Raw genomic sequence first — 27755 nt, 5'->3', positions numbered from 1 at the left:
CTTTGGGCCCTTGTGCCTTTCCTTGCACTCCACATTTACTTAATTCATTAACCATGAAACAAAACTCTCAGTACATATAGCCAAAATCAGTGCAAAAATGGTAGCAGCAGAGATGATCAATGCGGCAGTGGTATTCGCCCTTTTGGTGGCGGCGATTTGGGTTGTGGAATCAGAGTACATAGAATACAATACGACGCAGAGGATAGTACCAGACAAAATAAACGTGCACTTGGTACCTCACTCCCACGACGATGTTGGCTGGCTCAAGACCGTCGATCAGTACTACGTTGGGGCCAACAACTCCATTCGGGTCTGTCTTTTCTTTTGTTATAATTTATTATTATTAATTTTCTCTGCAAAGTTAGGAATTGTAATATGAACAATTAGTTGAGGTGACTTGTGGTTGCAGGGTGCATGTGTGCAGAACGTGCTGGATTCTGTGATATCCTCGCTCTTGGAGGACAAGAATCGCAAGTTCATATATGTGGAGATGGTAATTGATCATATATGGTATTTCAGTTGCATTGCACTGCGTAGCTTTTATTTTGGATGAACTTTTTTGTAAAGAATTTTATAAGAGACGAATATAATGATAAATCTGAATGACTAAAATTAATTTGTTAAAAATAAATATTTGAGAAGTTATATGTGAGAAATTCTACGAATTAATATGAGCTGGTCCAAAGAGACTCATGTTTGGACAAATTTCTTTCTGAGTAATTCTAGATGATAAAAGTGAAAATGAGCATCTTTGTAAGTTAAAATTTGCTTATTTACAAGTAAAACCAAAATTAAAGAAGTTATATTAGAGAGATTTTACAAATTAGCTTATGTGTAAACTAATTTTAATTATGAAGAAACTCGAATACTTTTGTCCAACTACATCCTTATCAGGGTGCTTTTAGCGTCCATGCCATTTGTTGTTCAAAGTTCTCCTCCTTTAGAATTACAGGATTGATTATTAGCTGATGTCATGGGCATCTTTTTCCTGCATTGTAATTAGTTCTTTCTTTCATGAAGCATTAAAAGGAGTATATGTCTATGAATATATAAACTATATTTTGGGTTAATAATGAGGACTTTGCATAATGATTAAATATGTTTTTAACTAGAGACAGTTTTTTAAAAAAAGTATTAAAATTTATTTTAATAAGAAGTGATTAAAATATTAATTATACATATAAAGAAAAAAATACGATGGTTTGAGAGAATCTCTTAATTAGTTGCAAGCATAATGTGTGAAATACATCAACAAAGGAAAGAAGTGAGAAAGTATTAAGATTTCCTAACTGAGTGAGTGAGTTTTGAAGTTGTGTACAGGAATAAATAATAGTACCTTCCTGTGCTTTTTGTGATGTTTTATTTTTTTACATGATGGATTATAAATGGCAAGAACTAAGTGATTAGTGGGTTTAATTGAGTTTTAATTTTTTTTATGGGTAGGCTTTTTTCCAAAGGTGGTGGAGACAGCAAAGTAAAGTAATGAAAATTAAGGTCAAGGAGCTTGTCAACTCGGGTCAGTTGGAATTCATGTAATGTGTCTACCCTAAGTTATTCTTCCTGAAGCTAGTTAATAGCTACTTCTTTTCTAATTCATGTCTAATTTGGGAGTGTTTTTGCCTAATTTATAACTGGCATAGATTATGTCAGTGACTTTTGAATCTGATTAGTAATTTCTTATTCTTGTGCTATTTTTTGTTTTGGTTCCTGATTCTGTTTTTGAAGAAATGGGGGTATGTGTATGCATGATGAGGCCACCCCGCATTACATTGATCTAATTGACCAGACCACGCTTGGGCATCAATTTATCAAAGAGGAATTTGGTAAGGTTCCAAGAGTTGGTTGGCAGATTGACCCATTTGGCCATTCTGCAGTTCAGGCTTACTTGCTTGGTGCTGAGGTATGTTCATCATAACTGAACCATTTGGACAATTATGTGTACTAATTACCAACATAATATGCTTTATTTCACTTCTGGTCACTTGAAAATTGTACTATTATGTTTAAAGTCATTCACACACAATCATATTGAAGTTGTTGCATGTCATTATGAATTTGCAAGTCCTATGTGATTGTATCTTTGGTGCAGCTAGGATTCGATTCTCTCTTTTTTGCTAGAATTGATTACCAAGATAGAGCCAAGCGATTGAAGGAGAAGACTCTTGAGGTTATTTGGCAAGGTTGCAAGTCTCTTGGTTCTTCTTCACAAGTTAGTTCCCTAATGATTATGTTTCTCCTTAGAAGTTAGAGTTTTTTCCCTTCATATAAGTACTTTAGAGGAATCATCCCTATGGGTACACTTCGTTGCAGATATTTACTGGGATATTTCCTAGGCATTATGATCCTCCTGATGGTTTTACATTTGAGATAAATGATGTTTCCCCTCCTATTCAGGTAGTCTTCGTTTATTTATTTAAAACTTACTTGAAGAATATGTTTAATTCTCTATTTGACCATTTGAAGGATGACATTCTACTATTTGACTATAATGTTCAAGAAAGGGTCAACGATTTTGTATATGCTGCCTTAGCTCAGGTGAGATCTGGCTGACAATTGAACCTCTTTTGTTTTTTTTTTCTTTTTATATGAATCTCTATATTGATAGCTCAAATGCTAAATGGAGGTGTAAGAATGCAAGTTAAACTCTAGTTAGTAAACTAGGAATGTAGTAGATTTTGATTTGTTACCTTTCACATTGAAGGCCAAAATATGTGTTGGTGGGAAAGGTATTTTATGAACTTGTAATTTTAAAATTTCCAGATGATCTTTTTGACACCTAAAGTATGCGTCTTAAAGAAGGACTTGAAAGGGTTAGCTATAATGATAGGAAAGTTAATTCAAAATAATTTTATACAACAAGATACATATAAGGAACTCTACCCTCTAGAATAATAATTATGATTACTAGTATCTTACAATACCATATGCAATAATTACAATATGTCCTTATAACTTGATAGATACCATAAATAAGAAAGCACACTATAGCTGAATAATCACTTTATTAGTAAAGAAAACAAGATTGCATCAGTATGTTATCTTAGGGAAGAAAATATAGAGCAGTAAAACAAGTAAAAAATATCACTAGACACTTAGAGAGTGCCTAGTCTCTCCTAATTCCCAACCAATTCCAGCCTCCCCCTCCCCCTCCCCCACTATCTTCCCACGCCTTATAGCTGTACAACATCGCTCCTTTCCTACTGTGCCAGCTTAGTAGTTTGTTACATGGAAAGATTCTTCTCATTCTCTCTTCTGTCATTTTGATCCCCTACTTTGCCATTTCTTCTCTGTTACCTTAGATATTTTTGTGTTTGGGCCTAACTATTTCCGGGTTCCTATCAACACTCCCCTCCACAAGACGCACCTTGCCCTCAATGTGGAAATCAGGAAAATGCTCCTTCATTGTTGATAGAGCTTCCCACGAATTTTCAAAATCTGGCAAATCCTTCCGAGTTCCTATCATAACTCAACAAAAACGACCAAAGAGTAGACAAATATGTTGCCAAGTGGTTTGGACAATGGGAAGGTGGCATGTGGAGGACATGCGCCAAAAATCGGATGTTGTAGATTGATCCTTGATGATGTTGGATGGTCGATTGGTAACTTGGCTTCATCATGACCTTTGAGGTGTACTTAACCCTGACTTCTTCCAATAGAACAACATTGGACGATGGTAAACGATGATGTTGATAGTGGTGATAACGCAGGAGAAGATAGAGCATGATTGTACCCTATGTGATAACAACTTGAATAAATAAGATAGAGGAAAATGGTGTATTCAACCTACATTGTTGTACTTTATTGATGTAAATATAGAGGTTACAAAAAGAGGTAAGGCATTTACCTCAAATCCTAACCCTAAAGTTGAGTACACACAAAAAGAGATAATAATAAAATAGCATTACATCTCAACAACCATGTTCGTTTTCCCAAAGCAATAGGTTGGTCATCAAGGTTAGGTGCACAATTATTCAAGGAATTTTTCAAAGGTTCTTAACTAAAGTACAAACACTTTCCAATTTTATAAGGCAATATAACTGTCCTTGTTTCTTAACAATTCTAATCATCCTCCCCGTAGCAATATCCTGAAAAACACAATGAGAGAAAAAGAAAGTTACAAAACAATTTAGGTCATGAGCAAAATTTTGAGCTAAAACAAAAGAGTTGTAGCTAAGCTGACAATGTGTAAGATGCGGATGCAAAGCCCCTAAGATTGGGATATCTATACCAACTTGAAAAGGGCTAGCTATATAAGGGGAAAAAAGACTTTGATTGAATTGATTCAATGTAAATCAGTCCAATATATGCAATATATGCAGAGACCTCTACCCTCTAGAGTAATGATTACAATGATTTCTAGTATCTTAGAGTAGCACACTTTTAATAATTACAATATCTCTTTGTAACTCAACATATTTTCTCATCACTCAACGAAAGGCATGGATGATAAAGAATATGAATTACCTAAAAAGAATCCGGCTTCTATTAATTGTAACATTTTTCCTTTAACCTAAACATTTACCCATTTTAATTTTGTAACATCCATCTTTTGTACTTTTGTTAGATGTAACCAAAGCAAATTTGTAGCCTTAAGTTAAAGTCTTAATACAATTTTGCAAGGTATCTTTTTTCAAGAATCTATAACACCACGGCCTTTGAAAAGCTTGACAAATCAGTATATTTCTGAGAGTAAACCTTTTATTTTTATTCATATATTTTAGTTGGTTTTGTGTTGTTTGAAATGGAGTATTTGTATATCATGGAAAATACAAAATAAATTTTCTACCTGTTTCTAGGCTAATGTGACCAAAACAAATCACATTATGTGGACAATGGGTACAGACTTCCGTTATCAATATGCTAATTCATGGTTTAGGCAGATGGATAAGTTCATTCACTATGTTAATCAGGTAATCTAGCTTGTGTTTTTGTCTAAAGTGTTTCTTTGGAGTTATTGTTTTATATCATTGATGAGACTTACTGATTTTTGCGCCTTGGAATTACAACTTATACTTGCACATCATGTTACATTCTCTCAGGATGGACGTGTCAATGCATTATATTCAACACCATCTATCTACACTGATGCAAAATATGCAGCTAATGAATATTGGCCCCTTAAAGTTGGTGATTTCTTCCCGTGAGTTTATGATACTTATGTTCTATATTTATCTTTGAAATTAGAGGTAAGGAATGAGAAGGGAAGGGGTGGAAAGTCACAACCTTCTGTTTGGGAGCTTTTTAGTGAGGGAAAAGAAAGGTAAATAACTTATTTTAAATTAAATAACAAATATAAATGTCAATTCCCATTCTTTTAACTTTAAGTCCTAATGAACAAAAGGAAGAAAGTACACCTTCTTTCTATTGAATATAGTAAAACTAAATATAGGATTAATCTCTCTTGTATCCAAAACACACATAGGATAATATATTTCTAACGAAGAATGATACAAGTATATATTATAACCAGACAAATATGGTGAATAGAAGATATTGTTTTAATATATCAAACAATATCAAAAGTCTACGTTTCCTTAATTAACATAAAACGAAATATATCTAACATTTCCCCTCAAGCTAGTGTATACAAATCGTATTGCAAATATAATCAATTCTCGGTCCCCTAAAAAATTTAGTGAAAATATCTATTAACTGATAATTTCAAGTCTTGATGTCTACATATACAATCTTTTTTTGAATGAAATGATAATCAATCTCAATGTGTTTGGTTCTTTCATGAAAGACAGGAATATAATTGATATGAAGAGTTGTCTGATTGTCACATATAAATGTTATTTGAGTGACATTTCCAAATTGTAACTCTCTAAGAAATTGCGTAAGCCAAACAAGTTCATAAGTGGCTGAGACCATAGCTCTATATTTTGCTTTTGCACTAGATGTTGTCACAAAACTTTGTTTCTTGCTCCTCTAAGAAATCAAGTTACTACCAATGGAGACACAATACCCGGAGGTAAATCTTCTATCTGAAGGAGATTCTGCCCAATCAACTTTTGTATGGTTATTGGAACCATATAACAAACTTTTTCTAGGAAATCCTTTAATGTACTTTAATATAAAGATGACTGCAATCCAATGATCTTCAAGATAACTTATCAAGACCAAAACTAAGATTATGAACACAACATGTAGACCCAAAAACTTTAGTAGGTAAAGGATGTAGAGTTGCATGAGGAAATAAAATAGAATGAGAAATTTTGTTATTTATAATCAAAGATGACATGAAGTTAATAAGATAACATGCAATAAGAATAGCAGCACCCGAAAAATGTTGAGGAACCTCACCATAAATTAAAAGTGTTCGAGTTGTTTCCACAAGATGTCTATTCTTGCGTTCAGCCACCCCATTTTGTGCAGGTGTATAAGCACATGAAATTTGAGGAAGAATGTTATGAGAAGCCATAAAATGTTTAAAAGAATGGAAAATGTATTTGCAGCCATTATTTCTTTGCAAAGTTCGAATAAAAATCCCAAACTAAGTTTTAATTTCATTATAAAAGGATTGAAATATAGAAAATAACTCAACGATTTTTCATTAAAAACAACCAAGTTCATCTAGAATAATCATCAATAAAAGTAACAAAATACTAGAAACCTAAATTACACTTGACACGTTTAGGTCCCTAAATGTTATAGTGAACTAACGCAAAAGGTGACGAAGCACGTTGTGAGACACTACGAGGATAGGAATTATGACTATGTTTGACAAGACTGTGATAACCTAATTGAGTTTGAAGAGATGGAAACTCCATAAGTGTGCCAACATGTGTTGAAGGGTAGAGAACGAGTTAGATGACTAATGGATCATAAGTTAAAGGGGAACTCAAGGACATAAAGAACATTATCAATGGTTAAAGCTAGAAAAAGATTAACCGTACCCACACCATGAGACAAGACCATCAGATAAGACCCAAGACCCATCAATCATTGTAACCGTAGGTAAAGTATCCGGAGAGGATAAAGAACAAAACAAAGATTTCTTACCAATAATGTGATCTTTGGCACCTAAGTCAAGAACCCAAGGTCCAAGAGAAGAAATTTGAGTTAGGCCTGCGTTATCAGAGGAGGCAGTGGAAGAAGCCATGGAGAGAGAAAAACACTAAAAAACCAAGGTTCTCCAATCAAGGCAACAAGCACAGATCCTGAAAGAGGAGAAGGAGGCGACTTTTGCGTAGTTGATTGCTGCCTAGATGAAATGATCCTATCTAGGTACGAGTACGCTTGTTTCTGAATTTGATTCCTCTCATAACATAAACAAAGAAAATCGGACAAGAACGTGAAAATAAGATAGAGATGGAGATGCCAAAATCTAGCAGATTGACGAATCAGTGAAGATTCTTCCCCTCTTACCATGAGAAATACTTTTGATAGGAATGGTAATTTTTCTCTTCCTAAAATTTATACTCGGATTAGGTCGCACTCATGATTCGGGCCATGGAGAAATTTAAAGATTCTTCCTCTTTCCACGACTTTAGCATGTGTGGATGCATATGTTTTACACATCTTTATTGTTTGGTACTGATCTAATTGAATCCATGATATTTTGATATGGAAAGGGAGCTCTGTTTTGTATTAAATATCCTACTTTCAATGTCATAACATGTAGCAAAATCCTTTTTCAATGTCATAACATATAGCAAAATCCTTTTTCAATGAAAAAGTACTCTGTAAGTCATCTCATATCTCTTTGGCAAAAGAATGAAACATATAATTTCGACTTATTTCAGGAATCATGGAATGCCACATCCAAGTCATAATTAGTGAATCTTCATTGTCCCAAATTGGAAAATGAGTGTCGTCTAGTCTTGGCCCTCCTCCATCTTTGTAGTCTTGAATGTCCCTTGAGAATCTTTAGAATGTAATGGCTCCATTGTAAGAAATTCTGACGATCCAACCGATAGGCACCCACCACATTTGGAAGATCATTAGGACCCAAAGGAATAATTTTTACTTCAAACATGACTTGGAACACAATCAGAATCTCCGTTGACTCTATCCGAGATGACGATGACATGTGGGCTACACCGAAAAACAAGAGCCGAACATAAAAAACCAGATCTACTCAAATTTGGGCCAAATGGGACCTCACCGACCCGTTGAATGGACTTAAGAGGCTTCGACGACCCTTTTTGTGACGGCAGTGACAAGTGGATCTCGATGAAGGTAGGCACATGGGCTACCCGTGGAATGGACTCAAGAGGCTTCGACGACCCTTTCTGTGACGGCATCAACGAGTGGGTCTCACTGGAGCTAGGCGAATGGGCTACATGCACTCGTGACGATGGTGGCATATGGCGGCTTCTTTCCTGGAGCGATTTTCGGTGTGTATTCGCCAGAGTTAGATGCACATTTCTGCCATATCAACGACCCCAATCGGCTACCCCGGCAGCTGCATTGGCCGGACAACAACGACGGTGACTACTGTTGCAGCGGATTGAAAACTTTTATTATTTTCATTCATCTCTATTACATTCTCCTTACCTATATTTTTAACAATCTATGTCAGAGCGGCTGCAGCGGGGGGGGGGGGGGGGGGTTGAATTGGTTTTTAATAAGAATGTGTGCCTTTTAAAAATTTCTACTCAATTTAACTTAATAAGCAATTAATAATGATAAATAAAAAGAGTAAGGTTGAGAGAAATTTGTATAGATGATTTTATCCTGGTTCGGATCTTACCAATCCTACGTCCAGTCGCTTATCTCAAAACAAGATAAATAGTTCACTACTCACAAGACAATTACAAATTACAATCACAAAGAAACAATTTGTAAAAGTTTAGAAAACACCTCTCTTGATACCACAAGAGATGAACCTGCACCTTCTTTGAGTCTTCACAAAGGATGAAACACTTCCTTCGAATACTTCATGAAGATTTGGGTGCGTTTTTAATGGTTCTGACAGAATCTGATGCTAATTCTTGATGGCCAATTTTGTCAGAAATTAATGACTTGATCAACTAAGAAATAGTATTCAATAACAGCTTATCAGTATTATATACATGTGATAAGATCTATTAAATATGTGCAACTTCATTCTAACACTAACATAAATTTTTGTGAGAGTTGGATCTTGACAAATAGGAAGATTACCACCTTCATTTACTTCCCTTCCCATCTCTTCCTTCACTTTAAAGCTTCCACATAGTTTAAAGATCCAATTTTAAATTCAAGACACAACATTTTAGGTACGCAGATCACCCAAATGCTTATTGGACTGGATATTTTACAAGTAGGCCAGGTTTGAAGTTCTATGTGAGAGTGATGAGTTCTTACTATCAGGTAAAATTTTTGACCTATTTTACTTAATGAAGTAATTTGTTAAGTGCTTGTGAGCTAAAGGCTCAGTTTTCTTGTTTGGGCTATCTTTATTGCTTTTCTTTTATTGACATTTAGGCAGCACGGCAATTGGAATATTTTAAAGGGAGGGATGAAACAGGGCCAAATACTGATGCATTAGCTGATGCTTTAGCAATTGCCCAACACCATGATGCAGTTAGTGGCACAGAAAGACAGCATGTTGCTTCTGATTATGCACTGCGACTCTCATTGGGATATGAAGAGGTGTACTTTAACAATTTTCTCCTTTAGTATTGATATCATAAACATAAACTTATGCATACAACTTTTTAATTTTCAGGCAGAAAGGTTGGTTGCATCTGCACTTGCTTCCTTGGTAAATCAAAGACTAAGTTCGCATAGGGTGAACCCAGTGACAAACCTCCAACAGGCAATGCACCACAGTCATGGCACAAGTTTCTTTAATTTTTTATGGAAGAATCAATCATAAATTACCTACTATTTGGTACAGTTTGACTTGATAGTGAATTAAAAATCAAAGATGAATGATTTTTGTTAGATGTATTTTACTATATGGTCCTCGGCTGCCCATCTCTATGTTTTCCCTTGTGCTTGAGATACACAAGGATCCCATCATGAGACTCTATCATTTATCTCTAGGTGGTATCCAAAACTTGTTGAATCCAATCCCTCACAATGGACTCACTGTCCATAGGCGCCAAATTGTTTTTCTGAAAATTGTGTTTCTTTCTAATTTTTTGCATCCTCTCTTCACTGCAATTTTTTAACAGTTGTATTCCATCATTTTTGCTATTACCGCTGCTGTTGTCAGCTTTCTAACCAGCTACCTCACCATTAGAGTCACGTTGTCTAGGTGACCACTGTACCACCAAAGTTCTGGCCATCAAAGCTACCACATGCGACTAGATGCAAATGTTCTTTTCTCTCCAGCAGTCACTGGAAGCCGCAGGTAGTGGCACGTCTGGCCCGCCCCTAACTTGCGTTGGTGTTCCCTTCTCCAATTGGGTCTTGAATTGACTTTGTGATTAAGGGTTGATTTACATATCCCCTCTCTGTTGGGATTACATTATGGGATATCTGATCGTTCCCACATTTAACTTTGTTTGGTCCACCTTGTAGCAATTTGTGCTAGTTATTCTCTAACACACTTTCACTTGAAGAGAAGACTTTTAATCACGTGAATTTAATTAACAAGGTTTTTTGAAAGTTTATTAATTTTTTTGAACAACCATGTTATTTACAAGGACGCTATTTTTGTTATCCTACACAATGGGTATTGCTTGAGTGACCAACAAATGTTTAATAGTGTTGATTTTTGTCTCCGGCAAGTAGTGGTTTTGACCTTCTACTTAATCTCCATCTCCATTAGGGTCTTCACCAAAAGTAGCATCTCATTTATTTATATTGTGAACTTTAAATCTAACTCAATCCCAAAAAAGCGGCTTGTAAGGTAGGATTTATACTCACTTATTTATATTGTGAATTGACCCTATCTCTAGTCAATGCAGAACTTCCATCACACCACCCTCACGCTAGGTATATACATTAATGGGTGATCCGATAGCGAGTGGAACAATAGACCCCACAAACATCAAATTTCACTACAATAGGCTCTAACCTATGATTCTGATACCATGTTAAAAAGTGGACTTTAATCCTAACTCAATCTTATAAAACCAGCTTGTAAGGTGAGGTTTGCACCCTTTTATATATTGTGAATTGACCTTATCTATAGTCGATCTAGAACTTCCAACACAGACCAAGCTAGAGGAGCTTTGCTCGACATTTGTAATTGGTCTGAACAAGCTAGCTACTTTTTCAAACTCAGTTTTCAATACAAAGGTTTCTTTTCCCTATAATTTTCTTTTTATCTCTTAATTTGGTATCAGAGCTCCTTTTCTCTCCATTTTCCTCTTGATACTTATACAGAATCATGGTCAATCTAAACTTATACATATTTAGTGGTACACATTTCTCTACATTAACCTTTCTTATCTGGTAAGGATTCCTATTTCTTTTGTCATATTATGTTCTTGATAAGTGATATAAATGAACGACAAAGGAGTTATTTATCCCAATGAAAATGTTTTTGGCTGCTTTTAACTGTTTTTTATTTCTGATATGTGCTATTAACTATTATCAATCAGTCACTTATTTTTTTATTAACTTAGGCTTCCTAAATCTTCTTAGTTTAAGAACATTTGATATTATACTAAATTATGTGAATCTATTTTCAGTGTCCTCTTCTTAATATAAGTTACTGTCCTCCTTCAGAAACTACATTGGTTAATGGAAAGAGCTTGGTAAGGATAGTATTGATTTTTTGCATGACTATAATTAGATATGAAAATTTCTAATTGAAATGTTTCTCACAAATTTTATTCCCGTTTTAGGTCATTGTTGTTTATAATCCTCTTGCTTGGAAGAGGGAAGATGTAATTCGAATTCCTGTAAGTTCTACTGGTAGTTTGTTTATTTTATTTCTTGTCAGACTTGGGTTTGGGCTGTGAAAGGTGTATTCCATCACTTCAAAATCTGTGATTGCTGCCATGTTCCATTTACTTGGGTGTATCATTGGGTCATTTTGTTGTCTTGTAAAATATATTAATTCACTTATTCTTGCAAATTTTATTCTTTAGAGTTTTTTGTTTGCCTCTTGAAGGATCACAAAGTTTATTTATTGCGTGTTAGAAGGCTTAAAGATGATAAGAAAAACATACTTTTGTTTTGATAATTTCTTCAAGTTTGGTGGAATGAGCTAATTGAGGGACTATAGGCATTCATATACTGTTTCATTTATTCGTATTTCCCTCCCCTTGGATCTTTAATTGTATGCATTGATGCGTACTTTGACCAATAAGCAAGCTGAAAGAAACAGCATGTACATATACATCAGATAGGATATTCGAACAAATTCCTTTGATTCAACTTTTAGTGATTATCATTCTGATTATTTATAAATTCTAACTATTCAATCACTTCAGACACTAATTTATGCTTTGTGTGACTGACTCCTGAACATATTTGCCAGATTTCCACTACACGTGTTTTTGTTCAGGATTCGGATGGGAAGAAAATTGAGTCTCAGCTTCTGCCTCTGTCTAATGCTACTTTGACTATGAGAAAATACTATGTCAAAGCATATAGAGGAAAAGCTCCTGGGAGCAACGTACTCAAGTATTGGCTTGCATTTCCTGTGTCTGTACCTCCCCTTGGTTTCAGCACCTATACAGTGATAAGCTCTGATCAATCAAGTTAGTGATATATGTTCTTGCTTTCTTAACTTCGTTTATTTGTCTCTGGTCTGTTGTCTGTGTCAGTGTAGTGGGACTGAAAGATAATACTAATTAACTTCAACTTTATGACTCTTTGAATGACATAGATGATAGTTCAACAATCTCAAAGATTTCAAGTCCACAGGGAAGTACTAATAAAAGCATACAAGTTGGACAAGGGAATCTAATGCTACTTTATTCAGCAGATGAAGGAAAACTGACTCACTATGTTAACAGTAGAACCCTGGTAAGTTTCAATGAGCTTATTAGTTTTTCTATTTGTAGTCTTAATATGCTCCAAGATCAGATGTTATCTGGTAAGGGATGCCATTATTTTCTGAGTTCAATTTGCTTAAGGAATAAAGTTAGCAATGCTGAAGTTTCTTATTTTATTTTTGGTTGAAGGTTACAGCACCAGTTGAACAATCATACAGTTATTATTCTGGAAACGATGGGACTGAGAAGGATCCCCAGGTTACATATATACTGAAGCTTCTATATATTTGAATATCATTTCTATTAATTTTGTACTACATTGTTAGTGGGAAGAATTTTTTGGTTGATATAGTTGTCTTTGTTATTCTGCTCTGTGCAATATTATAAATCAGGTTGTCCTAGCCGGATGATGACATTTCTTTGTTAGGCATATTTTGGTATAGTATTTCGTTTGGTAAATGTAAAGAGCATCGTAACAGCCAAGAATTACATTTTTCACCTAACAGTGTCGTAACTGGCCAATTTGCTTCCAAAAATAGCAACAGTACCAAAGAAAGCCCCTGAAAATGACTGGGCTTTCAACAGATCAGAGAGATTCTCCTCTCCGTTGCTGAAAGGAGACTTGTTTTGCTCTTATAATCAAATCATCAGTATCTACACTTGATTGTTGCCACACCCTTTGTTTTCGGATGTGGTTGGTTTCTTTATTAGGATTTGGCCACCATACAAGTCTCATGATCCCACCAGTAGCTGTTGGCTCACTGGTAGGACTCTTTTTGGTAACAGGTTGCCCTAGATGGTTGGTGGCTAGTGAAAGGAGAAAAGAGAATTATGTTCTAAGGGGATGATTTGTATAGCATGGTCTCCCTATGCCATATGAAATACCGTGTTGAGAGTGTAGTATATGCAGCACAAAGTACACTCAAATCGAGCCTATATGCTCTCATTAACCTAGCAAATAGAAACAATAAAAGAGCCAACATTTGTTAATCAGAAGATTGACTTAAGGTGTACATGTTTTCTCATTTTCTTTAGTTTCTTTTTCTGGCTTTTCCTTTACTCTGTCTTCTAGTTAGAACTATGATAAGATCACTTTCTTACTTTAATCTGTAACATTCTTAATGAACTTGGTTAAATATTTGTTAAAACTGCATACTACATTTTTCTTAGGCTTCGGGGGCATATGTCTTTCGTCCAAATGGCTCGTTTCCCATTAAATCAGATAATCAGGTTATGGACTTTTCTTTTCAAACATTCAATGGTTGATGATTTTAATTTATGGTCAATCCAGACAATAATTTACATTTATTTTGTATGGTTTTCATTCAGGTATCTTTTACTGTCCTGCATGGTCCAATATTGGATGAAGTGCATCAACAGCTCAATCCATGGGTATCCCAGGTAAAATATGGTTAAAATAGCTATTATATGAATAATCTTTCATGTGCACGTTCACACATCACTCCCAATGCCTGCAGCGTCCCCTGTCCCCTCAAATTTCAGTTAAATTAGAAGTTATATCTCTTGTAATTTTCTATTTCCTTACAGCTTAAGCATGGAAGTCTAATTTTTTTTTTTTTTTTTTTTGCATATACAGATTACAAGGGTATTCAAGGAAAAAGAGCATGCTGAAATTGAGTTCACAGTAGGTTACTTTTCACGTTATCAAACTGGAAGTGTAAAAATTGTTTCATTTCAATTATCAGAAACATTTGAGTTGTTGCATTTTAAATATATATATATATATGTAGGTTGGGCCTATACCAGTGGATGATGGCATTGGGAAAGAAATTACTACTCAATTTAAAACGACAATGAAGACCAACAAGACATTCTATACCGATTCTAATGGACGTGACTTCATTAAGAGGGTTTGTTTTGTTTTCTCCTCACCTAGTATTATAAATTATGCATACAAGTGATTATTAGATTGTAGTATCAACTCTGCTGGCCTTTGTATTATGATAAACTATTCAAATTTTCTATTTGAGAATTCCAACACTTTTGCAAGTAGAAGACACAATATAATTAATAGGAAAACCCTGAGTTGAACCCATCTTGATAATGGGGATCTCACACATAGGATCCATGATGGGTGGGTGAAATTCGAAGAGACTTCATTTAGGTTTAACACTAATGACATCTGACAAAGTGCTGGCCTACCTGAAAGTGCTTTGCTTTGTCACCTGACGTGTTTATTGTCCTGTTCTAGTTTGGAAACAGGAAATCCTCTTATTTTAAATTGATCTGCGGCATATATTCTCTGAAATTAGATTATTTGGGATTTTTTGAGAGTTGAGTCTGTCTTAAGGGTTGCATCAGTTTCTCTTCATGAAAATTAGGGTTTCATCTGTCAATAACGGTTGCTATGCTCTCCTCTGTTCTCAGATGATTTTGGCTGGAAAGGAATGCTAGAATTTGCAGGAAAGCATGCTAGACAAAATCATGGACAGTGTTTTTTTATTTTTTTCTCAAACTTATTTAGTGTTATCTTGAACACTTTTTTTTCTCATCACTTCTTTATTAGATATGCAGAGTTTGGGAAGCCATGTTACTTGATTCAATCTCTAGTTTTCGATGTTTATTTTTTGTATTATTCTTGAGGGGATGGCTTGTTATCTAGCTTTGTTCCCTGTTTTCTTTAATGTATTTTCTTTTTCAATTGATACAAATTGTTTTGCAGATTCGAGATTTCAGGCAAGATTGGGATCTCCAAGTGAACCAACCCATAGCTGGAAATTATTATCCAGTATGTTTCATTTTATTGAAGACTCACTATCCGCATTCCAATTTTTAACTTATATTATGTTTGTGTACTGTGGTACTTATAGAAACTTGATCAGAAAACTTAAGGAAGATGAAGTTTACAGAGATAAAAGAGACAACACAGTATCTTCTGGAAACAAATTCAACTCATGACCTTCTGTTAGTACTTTGGGCAGGGGTTGAGACTTTTGTGTGTATAACTTTTTTCTTGAGTGCCACATGGAGTACTGGGTGAAATTTTAGAATGAGGTGGAAGCTCCAGCTGATACGCTGCTGCCCCTAACTTGGCTAGAATTTTGTGAGGACCATAATAGCATGGACTCAACTTCTTGTTCAACTTTTTAGCCAAAGATCTCATCCTACATGGTTGTAGTTTGAGATACATCCAGTTCCCCACCTCTAACTAAACATCTCTAGGATGATGATCAACATATCTTTTCATTTGATCTTGGGCCTTCAACAGATTCTCTTGTAACCCCTTTAACAATGTGTCTCGTTGGTGAGTAATTTCTTCAACTCAAGAAATAATTGTGGTCCCTCTTAACAAGGTAGGAGGGTCTTGGTCATACAGTGCTCTAAAAGGAGACATTAACAAAGATGTATTATAATTTGTGTTGAACCAAAACTCTACCCAAGGAAAGTTTAAACTCTCTTGGTTTTGTACCTCTAAGAGCCTATTGAAAACCTTGGTTTGTCCATCCATTTGTGGATGATAAGCTGTGCTCACACGAGTTTGAGTTCCTAATGTAAGACCCTAGAAAATTTTTATTTAGTAGAATAATGAAAATGAGTTAAGTTCAAATTATAAATTTAAGAATGAGTAAAATAGCCAACTAGTTATATAGCTCATTTCTATAGAGTACTTGGCTAACATATGGGAGGTATTGGGTTCAACTCCCACCAACAACTTTTTATTTTAGACCTTTTTCAAAAATTTAATTTAGATGTGGAATTGGTGCAGTTACGTGAATGGCAATTGAATTGGGTGAGATTGAGTCAAATTGAATTTATAGGTGCTGAATTCCTTAGAAAAAAGAGCTATTAAAATAAGTATTGGAAGATTAATTAATTTGGGCTAGGAGAAGAGTAGTAAATGTGAAATAAGGCCTGAAGTAGTGATTAGGGTTTTCTTAAGTGCAAAAGCTTTGGGATAGTCTACATATTTTGGGACGGTGCCTTTTGGGAGTCTGTAGGGTAAAAGGAAAAGAGAGAAAAATACTGAGTTAGAGAAAAGTGCTAAGTTTTTTGGAGTTAAGCGCAATACAGTTAGCAGAACAGTGAAGTATCAAGAGTTAGAGTGAAGTAACAATTCAGGTGAAGGGATCTAACAATTTTAATTGTTTTAGTTGTTTTAACTGTTTCAACATATTTTAACTTAAACTTGTTTTGTATCTTATTTGTGAAGATGAAACGAGTTTTGGGAGAAAGGAATTTCTTAATTTTTTGTAACTTTTTGTTTCAATTGAGGTTAAGAATTTTAAATCCTGAAGTTTGACTATACATGATGAATAAAGTTTAGTTTCCGTTGTTAAAAGGTTGGTATCGGAGTTAAGTAGTTGCTTTTTGTTAATTATCAATGACATCCTAGATGGGGTTACATTTTTGGTATCAATGGTAGGTTATGATTCTTTAGGAGGATGTTGGGGAGAGAGCTCGTGTGTTTCTGCTGTGCATCTTATGTGGACTCTTTTTGTGTGTGATGTACTTGGTTTTCTTATTGGGTATTGTAATTTTATTCAGAGCTCTAAATTCAATAGAAAATTGTCATCCCTCATCTTTTTAATTGACTAAAATAATAGATCTAGCATGAGGACTTACACTTCGGCAAATGATGCCTTTTCCCAACATCTCTATCACCAATTTTTCAATCTGTCTTCTGGTAGTGGGGATATTTGTATGGCTTAATATTTGGTATTTGAGAGTCCGATTTAAAACCAAATCCATGGTCTTGCCTCCTTTGAAGAGATAGAGAGTACTAAGAGCTTTAAAAACATGAGAATATTTGTCAATGACCCTGTCCAACCACTCTACAACCCTGGTACGCCACGTTGTTGTATCTAATATTTGCTTCCATTCCAAAACGTACCCCTCTCCCTCATCTTGCAAAACCCTTCTAATTGTTTTTATAGAAACTGCAGGTTTGATCTATTTAGGTTCGGCTTTCAACAACTTTTTCTCTCAATTAATTTTTAATTGGAGGGTTAAGGTATCAAAATTTTCCTTACAAGAAAATATTTTGCCGTACTGTCAACTCCTTTAACTCTAGTAGTAATCATTTACACATACCTCTACACACATTATTATGGCCATCACCAACCTCAACCGAATATTTTCTGGTAGAAATAAAGCAGTGAGTTGCTCCACAATCAAATAATGCCACCACCTTATGAGCTGACAACTTCAGAGATCTTCTAGTTGAGTCCTGCTATACTGTTCAGTGATAGTTGTTTCCTTCTGCACCTCCTCAGTAATTATTCCTCTGTATCCAACTCTTCCTCATCTTGTTGTCCTTTTAATAGCATCATAATATTGAGTGGCTTGTTATTTAACTCAATGAAAAGTATTACAGAAAGAATAACTCTTGTTCCTCCAGGGTTCAAGATCCTCCCACATTCTTTTCCTTCCTTTTTCTTCTGACCCCAAACTTATTTATACAAACCTCTCTTATTCTTGAACTAACTCTATTGACATGGTTACTTATTCCCAACTATTTGTAATTACATCAAATAGCTCTATTCCCGTTTTCCTTTATTTCTTCTCTCAAACCTTTGTAGTCGGAGGTTGTATCCTATCAGGTACTTTTTTATGAATGGATTCGTTTACTATCTACGGTAAGTTTTCCTTTCCCTGAGTGAATGAATTTTTTTTGCATTTTTTTTTCTTTTCACGTTTTTATTTAAATGCCAAGCATTGTGTTAAGAGAAATGAAACTTCTGTATTATGAACTGAAAGAATATACATTCACTTATAGACTTTGTTTACAGAGATCTACATTCTACATCAAGCATAGGGCTCGATGGAGATGGTTGCCACCACACAAGAAGCAGTTGATCTTCTTTTCCCAAACTTGACCATCTAGTTCGACAAGATTTAGTCAATATATTCCTTAGTCAGAAAGCATATATATGGGAGACAACGAATCAAACAGATTATGTGCTTTGATAATATTTTTAATTTGATATCACCACAACAAACAATAATTCTCATTGAGTTTTTCTATGATCTGATGAAACAATATTGTCAACCATTGGAATTTGAGAAGAGAATCATCATTGGGGAAAGGTTGCATTGAGCTAGAGTCCTGCAAATTGGACCTTCTTGATTTGTAGTGGAAGCCATCTAAAAGGTGGACCAAAGAGCCCATGATACCATGTTGAGAGAAAATAAAATTGTTAACTATGAATTGAAAGATTTTACATTCACTCATTGACTTTGTTTACAAATATCTACATTTATAACGGTCCAGTTATAAGTTAGTTGTAATTTCCTAACCAAAGAAGCTACACTAACTAGAGTAAAGAACAAGTTGTAGTTAATACTAACTAACTAACCAATATACAGAGTTTTACACTCACATTGATCTTTGCTCTCTGCTTCACTTGCAAGACATGCTTTTTCTTTTATTTCTTAAGCTTGTTGATTTGTTTGAAATAGATATTTCTGCATTATAGACCATCTGCTTTGTTCTTCGAATAGATATTAATAAATATTATGGCTTTTCACTATTCCTTCAGGTTAATTTAGGAATATATATTCAAGATAGTAGTGTGGAATTCTCAGTGTTGGTGGACCGCTCAGTTGGAGGTTCCAGCTTGGAGGATGGCCAAATGGAGGTGATGCTGCATAGGTGGGTTATATTGGCCAAGTTCAATAATGAAATAATGAATAATGATTGACATTTACTCGTTTTTGTGATTTGGTTTTATATTTTGTTAGGAGGTTGATTCATGATGATGCAAGAGGTGTAGGTGAGGTACTCAATGAAACAGTTTGCATTGCTGATAAGTGCGAGGGCTTAACGGTTAAGTAAATCTTTCCAACAATTCATCTACAACTGCTTGCACAATGATTTCTGTTTGTGTTCATTTGTGAGGGGAAATTTTTGATGCTCTGATAAGGTCTCGATGTATTGACTTTTGTTGTTGAGAGATGCATGTTGTCTTACTAAGTGCAAGCACGTGATTTTATTTAGTTGATCTCTCCATACATACCATTTTTTTGTGTGTGGATCCTGGTCTGCTTGCAATGAACATTTAAGATATTATAAAATTTGCTCTTGTTGTGAGAGAAATGGATGGAAGAGAGTCTGAAAAGTGGTTGTATGGACTACATATCAGACTCCATCTTATGTAGACTGATGACAATAAATACGAATAATTATAAGGATATTTTAATCCTATATTCATTATATGATAGGCCCATAAAATCATATAATAAATCTGATTTTAACCATATATTTTCCTCTAATTATAAAGAGCCAAATTAAATAAGGAAATAAATAAAAATATAAAAGAAAAATAAACCCTAAGAGATCATCTAAGATACTCTAAAATATTTTAAGATAATATTTGAAGATATTTCTTACAGTTCTAACCATATTCTCTAAATATTTGGCATTGTGTTTCCATTTCCTCACTGCCTGTACTATGGCCATTAGTTCCCATTCATAGACAGACTTTTGTTGGGCTCTGTCCGATGATAAGGCTTGACTCCAAAAAGCGAGAGGCCTCCCCTCTTGTAATAACACAACCCCTAGACCATTGCTAGAAGTATCTGTTTCTAGGGTGAATGATTTTGTAAAATCAGGGACTGCCAAAACTGGTAACTGAGAAATCGCTTTCTTCAATTCATCAAAAGCATTTTGAGCCTATGTTGTCCAATGAAAGTCCTCTTTATATAATAATTGCGTTGTAGAATATACTTGAAGCTTCTAGAGTATTCTAACATATCTAAAAACAAAAAGTTTCATTTTTACAAAATAGATTGTCTATTTTATGGTCTGCAATTCCTTCCCCTAGCTTCTTTATTCCTGCTCATGTTCCTCTCTCTTGAGAAATTTTGTGGTCCTCGTCACTAATCCATTTGAAATTTGGCTCCCATCATATCACCAACTTACAATTTACTAATAGTACAAGTTTGTATGTTTACAGATTCAAGGAAAACTTTACCTTAGAATTGACAATAAAGGTGAAGGTGCCAAGTGGCGTCGCACAGTTGGCCAGGAGTTATATTCACCGCTGCTTTTGGCCTTCACAGAACAGGTAAAAAGAAGGGAGACCCCCGAGAAGGTGGTAGCTTAATCATTTGATTAACTGTCTTCCACTCGTTATGCAGGATGGGGATAATTGGTTACATTTTGCTACATCAACATTTTCAGGCATAGATTCTTCCTACAGTTTACCAAACAACGTTGCTCTTTTAACCCTCCAGGTGTGCAAGGAAGATTGGGAACATTGAGAGATAAAATAGAATGAGTTTAAGATTCCCTCTAAGATTTTACATTATCTTTATCTTTGATAAGTATCTATTGTTTTTATGTACTTCCGCAGGAATTTAAAAATGGAAAAGTACTCGTAAGATTGGCTCACCTTTACGAGGTATAGAATTTCTTTTACTTATATACTGATAATAATGAAAGATTTAAACTGCCCCTTACAAAATGATCTTCTAAGGATTGCTTGCAATCTTATATTCTTAACCATGATTGGAATTATTTTCTGACACGTACATGTTTTACTTGCTCTTAACCTATGCTATGAAAATGCAAAATGTATACATTTCAATCAAAGTAATGGAAATAATATTTTTTACGTCACTGTTAGGGATCAATAACAGTTGTCAATGCTACCATAGACTAAGCTTAACCACGCAAAGACATTAATAATCTAGCTATGAATGATTTCTGATATCAATTGGAATCTTTAGGAAGTACGACAACTTTTCCATTATTTTTATTAGCCCTGAGTATCACATATTTTGCTCTGTATTCAAACATCAAATAACCTATATTCATGAATTGTTGTTTGGTGCCTGTTTACATATAAAGATCGGAGAGGACAATAATTACTCAATAATGGCTAGTGTGGAATTGAAAAAGTTGTTTCCTAACAAGAAGGTAAGAGCGATAACTAACTACTCCAGGTTATGTTTTCAGATATCATGTACCATGTATAGGTTTCCTTTTAACAACTCATCCTTTTCAGATAAATAAAGTAACAGAGATGAGTTTGTCTGCTAATCAAGAAAGAGCTGAAATGGAAAAGAGGAAGTTAAATTGGAAGGTAGAAGGTTCCACTGAAGAACCTGAGGTGGTGAGGGGAGGACCTGTTGATCCTATAAACTTGGTGGTTGAACTTGCTCCAATGGAGATCCGGACATTCTTCATTGACTTTAATCCTCTCCAAACAGTTTCTGAAGCTGAAAATCATATGTCAAATTATCGAAGCATCCAATAAAGTAGCATCTATGCATTGTGTCTGGTTGCAATCCGATGATGTTCCATTGGAATGTATGTTTTCTTGTAAATATAAGTAAAACTTTGCGTGGTTTGTGTCTGGTGACTATTAAAACGAGGCTTTTTTTGCAAAAAATTATAACCATTGCTATTGTAAAATCAAATTATTACTATGAAAAGTTTGGATGATAGTTCTATGTCACATTGAATCCATACCTAAGTTCATCCCTTAGAGATAGCAAGTTCCATGAAAAGGATAATCCACATAGCTTTAGCGTACAAGACAGAATGGATACTAATAAAAGAGAAACAACCAATAACTTATTGTATGCACGTATTTTCCTCATACACTCCCATTTTTTAAAAATTGCTAAATTTTGTCCTTTTAGTTTTATAACCAATTCAACCTCCTAAATCTCCTTTAATCTTCATTGGTCCCCTGTGATCTCTTGCTTTGGACATTGAATTGCACACTCTAGATTGGATTGTTGAACAATATTACGAAAAAAAAAATTGCTTTACATAATCTAGAAGTCCTTTTTGAATTACATAATGCTTAAAAAAGGTGCTATACAATTGAAAATATGAAGAAAAGATTATCCTATAACGAAATTAATATCCTGTGTCTATTTCCTGTGTTTCAATTAGTGTGTTTAATCAAAATAACTATATCTAGACCATTTATTCACTAATATCAATACAAATTCTAACATCCCATTTGTCTTTCATAAACAATTATAGTGGTATCGTCTTATAACAATATAATTTACCACACTCTCAATTCATAGAAAAACTTTGTAACATAAAGATGTTTACATTCTTCTCTAACTGAAATTTTTACAAAACAATATTAAATAAAATTTACATCATAAAATTTACTTCATGTTTCCCTTGACATTCACATGACACATTTTCATATGGAGAACAAATTTTCAATGTTGTAAAAGAACACATTTACAAGCAAGAAAAGTGAAGGAGAGGTCCATTGAAATAAAGTGATAAAAATCAAGAAATAATTGAATATCCAAGTTTGTATTATTTAGAATATTATACAATAAAATATTATTAAGTTGATAACTCTACAGCAACAAGACAACCTCATAGTATTAGAGTCCTCTAGAGGATCACTCTCCTCCTAATCGACTCACAACTTCCTACTTTGTACACTCTCCTTTCTGTCTCCTATAATAGAATTCCCCGTCCCCGGATTCTTGACACGTCATTTCTCATCTTAACTAACTTCTCACTCTTTCCTTTCCTAACCCCACTTTCTTTCTTCTCACATAAACATTCCATATTTTGGGCCTAACTGTTTCTTCTATAATTGTTCTTTGCTGAATAACAGGTTCATATTCACTTTTCACCTTATGATCCTTATTAGGAGTCCTATCATTACTCCTCCCCTACAACAACAGCCTTGTCCTCAAGGCTGAAAGGAGGAAATTGATTCTGCAGTAGCACCTCATCTTCCCAAGTTGTCTCCTCCACTGTTCTCCCCTTCCATTTCACTAGCCATTGTTTGATGATGTTACCACCCTCCAGAATCTCCCTTGCTACTAACACTGCCTCAAGCTCTTCCTTATCTTCCTCCTCAAAGACTCAACTATGTTGGTAAAGTCGGTTCTACTGCATGGTTTCCAATAGCCTTTTTCAGTTGGGAAATGTGAAAAATTGGATGTACTTTGGCTTATTTCCAGCAACTGCATAAAAAAGGCCCGTAATACCAAGGTTCCAACTTTTTATTAATACGTCGAGCAATGGTTAGTTGTCTATGTGGTCGCAATTTAATAAACACCCACTCTCCTACCTCCAACTACATGAATCTACACTTTTTGTCTGCAAATTTCTTCATTTGTTGTTGAGCTTGCAACAAGTGATATTTCAATTGTCGAATATCTTCATCTTTAGCAACCAAGTCAACAACTACAGCTTCCACATGTGTTTCTCCCTATGTAAAGCGCACTAATGTAGGTTGTGTTCTCCTATAAACGATTTCGAAAGGAGTCTTTCCTATCTGTCCATGAAAAGTAGTATTATACCATAATTTTTCCCAAGGTACCTAATATGATCAATATTTGGATTGTTTCGACATAAAACATCGTAAATAAGCTTCTAAACATCAGTTTACTACTTTCGTTTGACCACCGGTCTCAAGATGATAAGAAGAACTCATTTTCAAAGTTGTTCCCTGTAATCGAAATAATTCCTGCCAGAAGAGGCTCATAAACAAAGGGTCTCGATCACTAACAATCGACTATGGAATGTCATGAAGTCTTACAATTTCCTTAGGAAACAATTAAGCAATCTTCCTTGCAGTGTAAGGATGTTTCATCAAAATAAAGTGGCCATATTTAGACAACCGATCCACCACTACAAATATAGCTTGAAACCCTTTCGATTTTGGTAAACTCGTAGTGAAGTCTAGGAAAATATCTTCCCAAATCCTATCTGGAATAGGCAACGACTGAAGTAATCCTATTGGAGATGTTACTTCATGTTTATGCCGTTGGCACACATCACACGCTTTAACAAATTCTTGAATCGTCTTCTTCATACTATCCAATATAAATTTCCTATGATGCGTTTGTAAGTTCTTAAAAAACCCGAGTGAACCGTTGCTAGCAAAGAATGAAACTCGGTTAAAATGGTGGGAATTACATCTGACTTAGCTGACAATACTAAGCATCCTTTGAAAAATAATACTCCTCGTTTCAAACTAAAATCTACAATAGATGAGTCCTCCTGTTGTAAAATAATACTTCTGCACCACTTGCTGTAAGAAGGGATCTACTTCCACTTCCTTTTAGATGTGTTGTTCCCGCAAGCATATATATGGGAAAAGATTGAATCTCCCTCAATTCACCACCTATAAACATTTGTCACAACGAGTCAAGCAACTTTATTATATGGGCCAAGTTTGTAAATCACCTCAATCTGATATCCCAACAGCTTTGCCAACCAAATTTGTTGAGCCTATGTGGTGATCCTTTGATGTAAAAGGTGTGTCAAACTCTTTTGGTCTGAATACACCTTAAAACTCCTTCCAATCAGGTATGGTCTCCAATGTTGGACCGCTAACACTAATGTCATTAGTTCTTTCTCATAAGCTGACTTATTTAAATTAGTCAGTGACAAAGCTCTATTGAAATAAGCTATCGGTTGACAATCTTGCATTAATATTGCTCTTATCTCTGCTCCTAAAGTGTCACACTCAATGCTTCAACTCGGTCAAAACTTTTGGGTGGCATGGACATCAATGTTAGCTCTTCTCGAGATCCGACAGGTCGGGCCAATGATAAAAACCAAGAAATAACTGAATATCCAAGTCTGTATTATTTAGAATATTATGCAATAAAATGTTATTGAGTTGATAACTCTACATCAATAAGGCAGCCCCAGAACACTAGACTCCTCAAGAGATCACTTTCCTCCTAACCGACTCACAACTTCCTACTCCGACTCAACTTCCTACAACATACCCCTACACACTCTCATTTCTCTCTCCTATAACAAAATTTCCTCATCCTTGAATTCTTGACACATCATTTCTCATCCTAACTAACTTCTCACTTTTTCTTTTTCTTTTCCTGATCCTACTTTCTTTTTTCTGATATAAACCTTCTATATTTTAGACCTAATTGTTTCTTCTATAATTGTTCTTTGTTGAGTAATATACCCATGTTCACTTTCCACCTTGATTCTTATTACTTATGACCTATCATAAAGCATAAAAGATATTTTAAAAATAAAATAAGTGCATGTAGTATCGGAAGCGAAAGCCCCAACAATTGGTTAGGGAACCCTCTTAGACTGGAGATATATTTCTAGGTAAAGCTTCTGCACCCATCAAATTTCTCCTCCCACTCATAAAAAATTTCCGTAAAAGGAGGGGATGATTGATTTTCAAACAAAAAAAAATCTGAAATTGTTTATAATGTTTTAAAAAATAAATTTCGGGGATGATAGGAGAAGTGATAGTGTATAGGAAGAAAATGATAGAGTGCAGAAAACAATTATCATATTTCTATATGGACAATGAGTTCATTTCTCACGATGTATTGCATGTGTTTTACATAGAGTAATGATAATTAAATAAAATATACCTACCCAATAATTCAATATAGTAACATTTTAATCATATTTGTTTTACTTTTAATTTAAAATAAATATTATTATATCATTATAAAAAGCTGTAAAATCAATGTATTTTGTATTTTTTTAACGATGTTAAAGTATTATTTTCCTTACTTTTACTTTTTATGCATTTTCGTATGGGTTAAGTTTTGAAAAAGTTTAAAGTAAAACAGATATCGCCTTGATGTAGAAATTAATTGCCTTTAGTGTACATAAAATATGTCAGCTTAGCTTCTATGAGTAGCTCACTCTATATTTATTGAGAAGGTAAATAACACAATAAGAAACATTTCATATTTTGCTTAAAATCATTTAGTATCAAATTTATTTTTCAACATATAAGTCGAAATTCAAGATTTGAAACAAGTGACATTTGACTTCGAAGACCCACATCGAAAACATGAGGATCCCAAATAAATCAAAAACAGCGTTCCTCATCTGAAAGTGCATATCTTTAAACAAAATTTGATCGGCGACAGAATCTGTGGTTCCTTGAATGATATAGGCATCAGTTTTCTATAGAAATTTTCATGCAGAATTAATCCGAGTTTGGATCCCCTTTTTCGAAGTTATACCACTAAAGTAACCCCAAAATAAACTACTATTTCATGCATCCATCATTAAAAGTGCTAACTCCTAAAAATGAAAAAGGAAGACTTAGGAAAGAACCAATGTGACTGGTTTGGCCAATATACATTTCATTCTGCAACAATTATAATGTCTAAGTCCCAATGAGTAAACATTAAAATATTAAACAAATACGAAAAAGAGAATCCATAAGCCCTTAGCGACATATAAGGAAGTCTTTCCGGAACAAATCCATGGCCAGAGAACTGTTTCTGAGGCAAATCCCTGATTCTACAAGCACCTGCAACAAAAGTTTCGACATGTTCTGTTTTTGCAAAAGCACATGATTCCTATTCACACATTTATTCCATGAATCTCGTTGAGAGCTACGCAACTATGAATTGAGATTGTTTTCAGAACAGCTAAGGTTAATTATTAGTCATGAATCATTATCCTTAAAGAAGCAAGTGCATACTTTCACATATCAGCAATTGACTTGAGGGTATGTAAGATATATGATGATTGGAAACATTAGAAATGTTTGAGTGATTTGAATGCTTCATAAACTGATAATTTTAAGGCTTTTATATGATATTTAGAGACATGATGGCATGCAGTTTCCAGAGCAGTTATCAATAAAATATTTCAGTTATATGATGGCACACACACATCACTGCACCCAAACAATGCGGGATATTTGTCGTATTGGAAGGCCCGCTTGTCCCACATCGAGAACCTTTCAAAAATTATAACAGTTTATATACTTCAGAGAAAGAAGCATGGTCACGACCTTACTTGAACAGGATCTGTTCTATAGGCTCGTACCTCTGCATCCTTAAGTTCTAAGGAGACAGGAACTGAAATCTGGTGGATGAATAATGACTCTGTGATCAGAGCGTGATTAACGGCTAGATGGACTTCTCTTCGGATTAGTGAAATCTCCAGCTGCCGAGGATCGTTCCTGGTCAGCAGTGGCTTAGGATGGTCACAGAGTTGTCTGACAGATT

General features: G+C 34.7%; 1 protein-coding gene and 1 non-coding gene across 3 annotated transcripts; both read left to right on the top strand.

The window, feature by feature from the left end:
* Positions 1–22249, top strand: LOC148197834 (alpha-mannosidase At3g26720-like). 2 transcript variants are annotated; one of them, XM_088092032.1, is made up of 29 exons: positions 8–310; positions 410–493; positions 1444–1532; positions 1726–1900; positions 2090–2209; positions 2311–2394; positions 2464–2535; positions 4797–4910; positions 5040–5140; positions 9204–9297; positions 9412–9579; positions 9656–9745; positions 11574–11639; positions 11730–11786; positions 12368–12590; positions 12719–12858; positions 13017–13085; positions 13998–14057; positions 14157–14228; positions 14425–14472; positions 14579–14698; positions 15511–15576; positions 19328–19440; positions 19530–19614; positions 20744–20854; positions 20928–21023; positions 21143–21190; positions 21640–21708; positions 21797–22249. In XM_088092032.1, exons 1-29 carry the CDS (start codon positions 98–100, stop codon positions 22046–22048), a joined length of 3099 nt encoding a protein of 1032 aa, XP_087948158.1. In that variant the 5' UTR covers positions 8–97; the 3' UTR covers positions 22049–22249. The 2 variants fall into 2 exon arrangements, 1 of the variants encoding a protein (XP_087948158.1); XR_015779902.1 differs by lacking the exon at positions 21797–22249 and having other exon boundaries at positions 1–310; positions 19530–19619.
* A 5284-nt stretch (positions 22250–27533) lies between these two features.
* On the top strand, positions 27534–27755 carry LOC148197833 (small nucleolar RNA U3). Its single transcript, XR_015780032.1, has one exon. It is a non-coding gene; the product is annotated as a small nucleolar RNA U3 (small nucleolar RNA).

Source organism: Vigna umbellata, chromosome 5 (genome assembly GCF_029865625.1).
Source record: "Vigna umbellata cultivar VRB3 chromosome 5, Vumbellata_1.0, whole genome shotgun sequence".
NCBI lineage: Eukaryota > Viridiplantae > Streptophyta > Magnoliopsida > Fabales > Fabaceae > Vigna > Vigna umbellata.
Note: the sequence above shows the minus strand (reverse complement) of the source record. Positions and strands in the feature narration are given on the sequence as shown.

Excerpts from the sequence above, each read along its gene's own strand:
- LOC148197834 (XM_088092032.1), top strand. The coding sequence starts at position 98 with ATGGTAGCAGCAGAGATGATCAATGCGGCAGTGGTATTCGCCCTTTTG. Across the intron at positions 11,787-12,367 it reads AAGATGTAATTCGAATTCCT|ATTTCCACTACACGTGTTTT; the intron begins GTAAGTTCTACT and ends CATATTTGCCAG. Across the intron at positions 19,441-19,529 it reads ATGGAGGTGATGCTGCATAG|GAGGTTGATTCATGATGATG; the intron begins GTGGGTTATATT and ends ATATTTTGTTAG.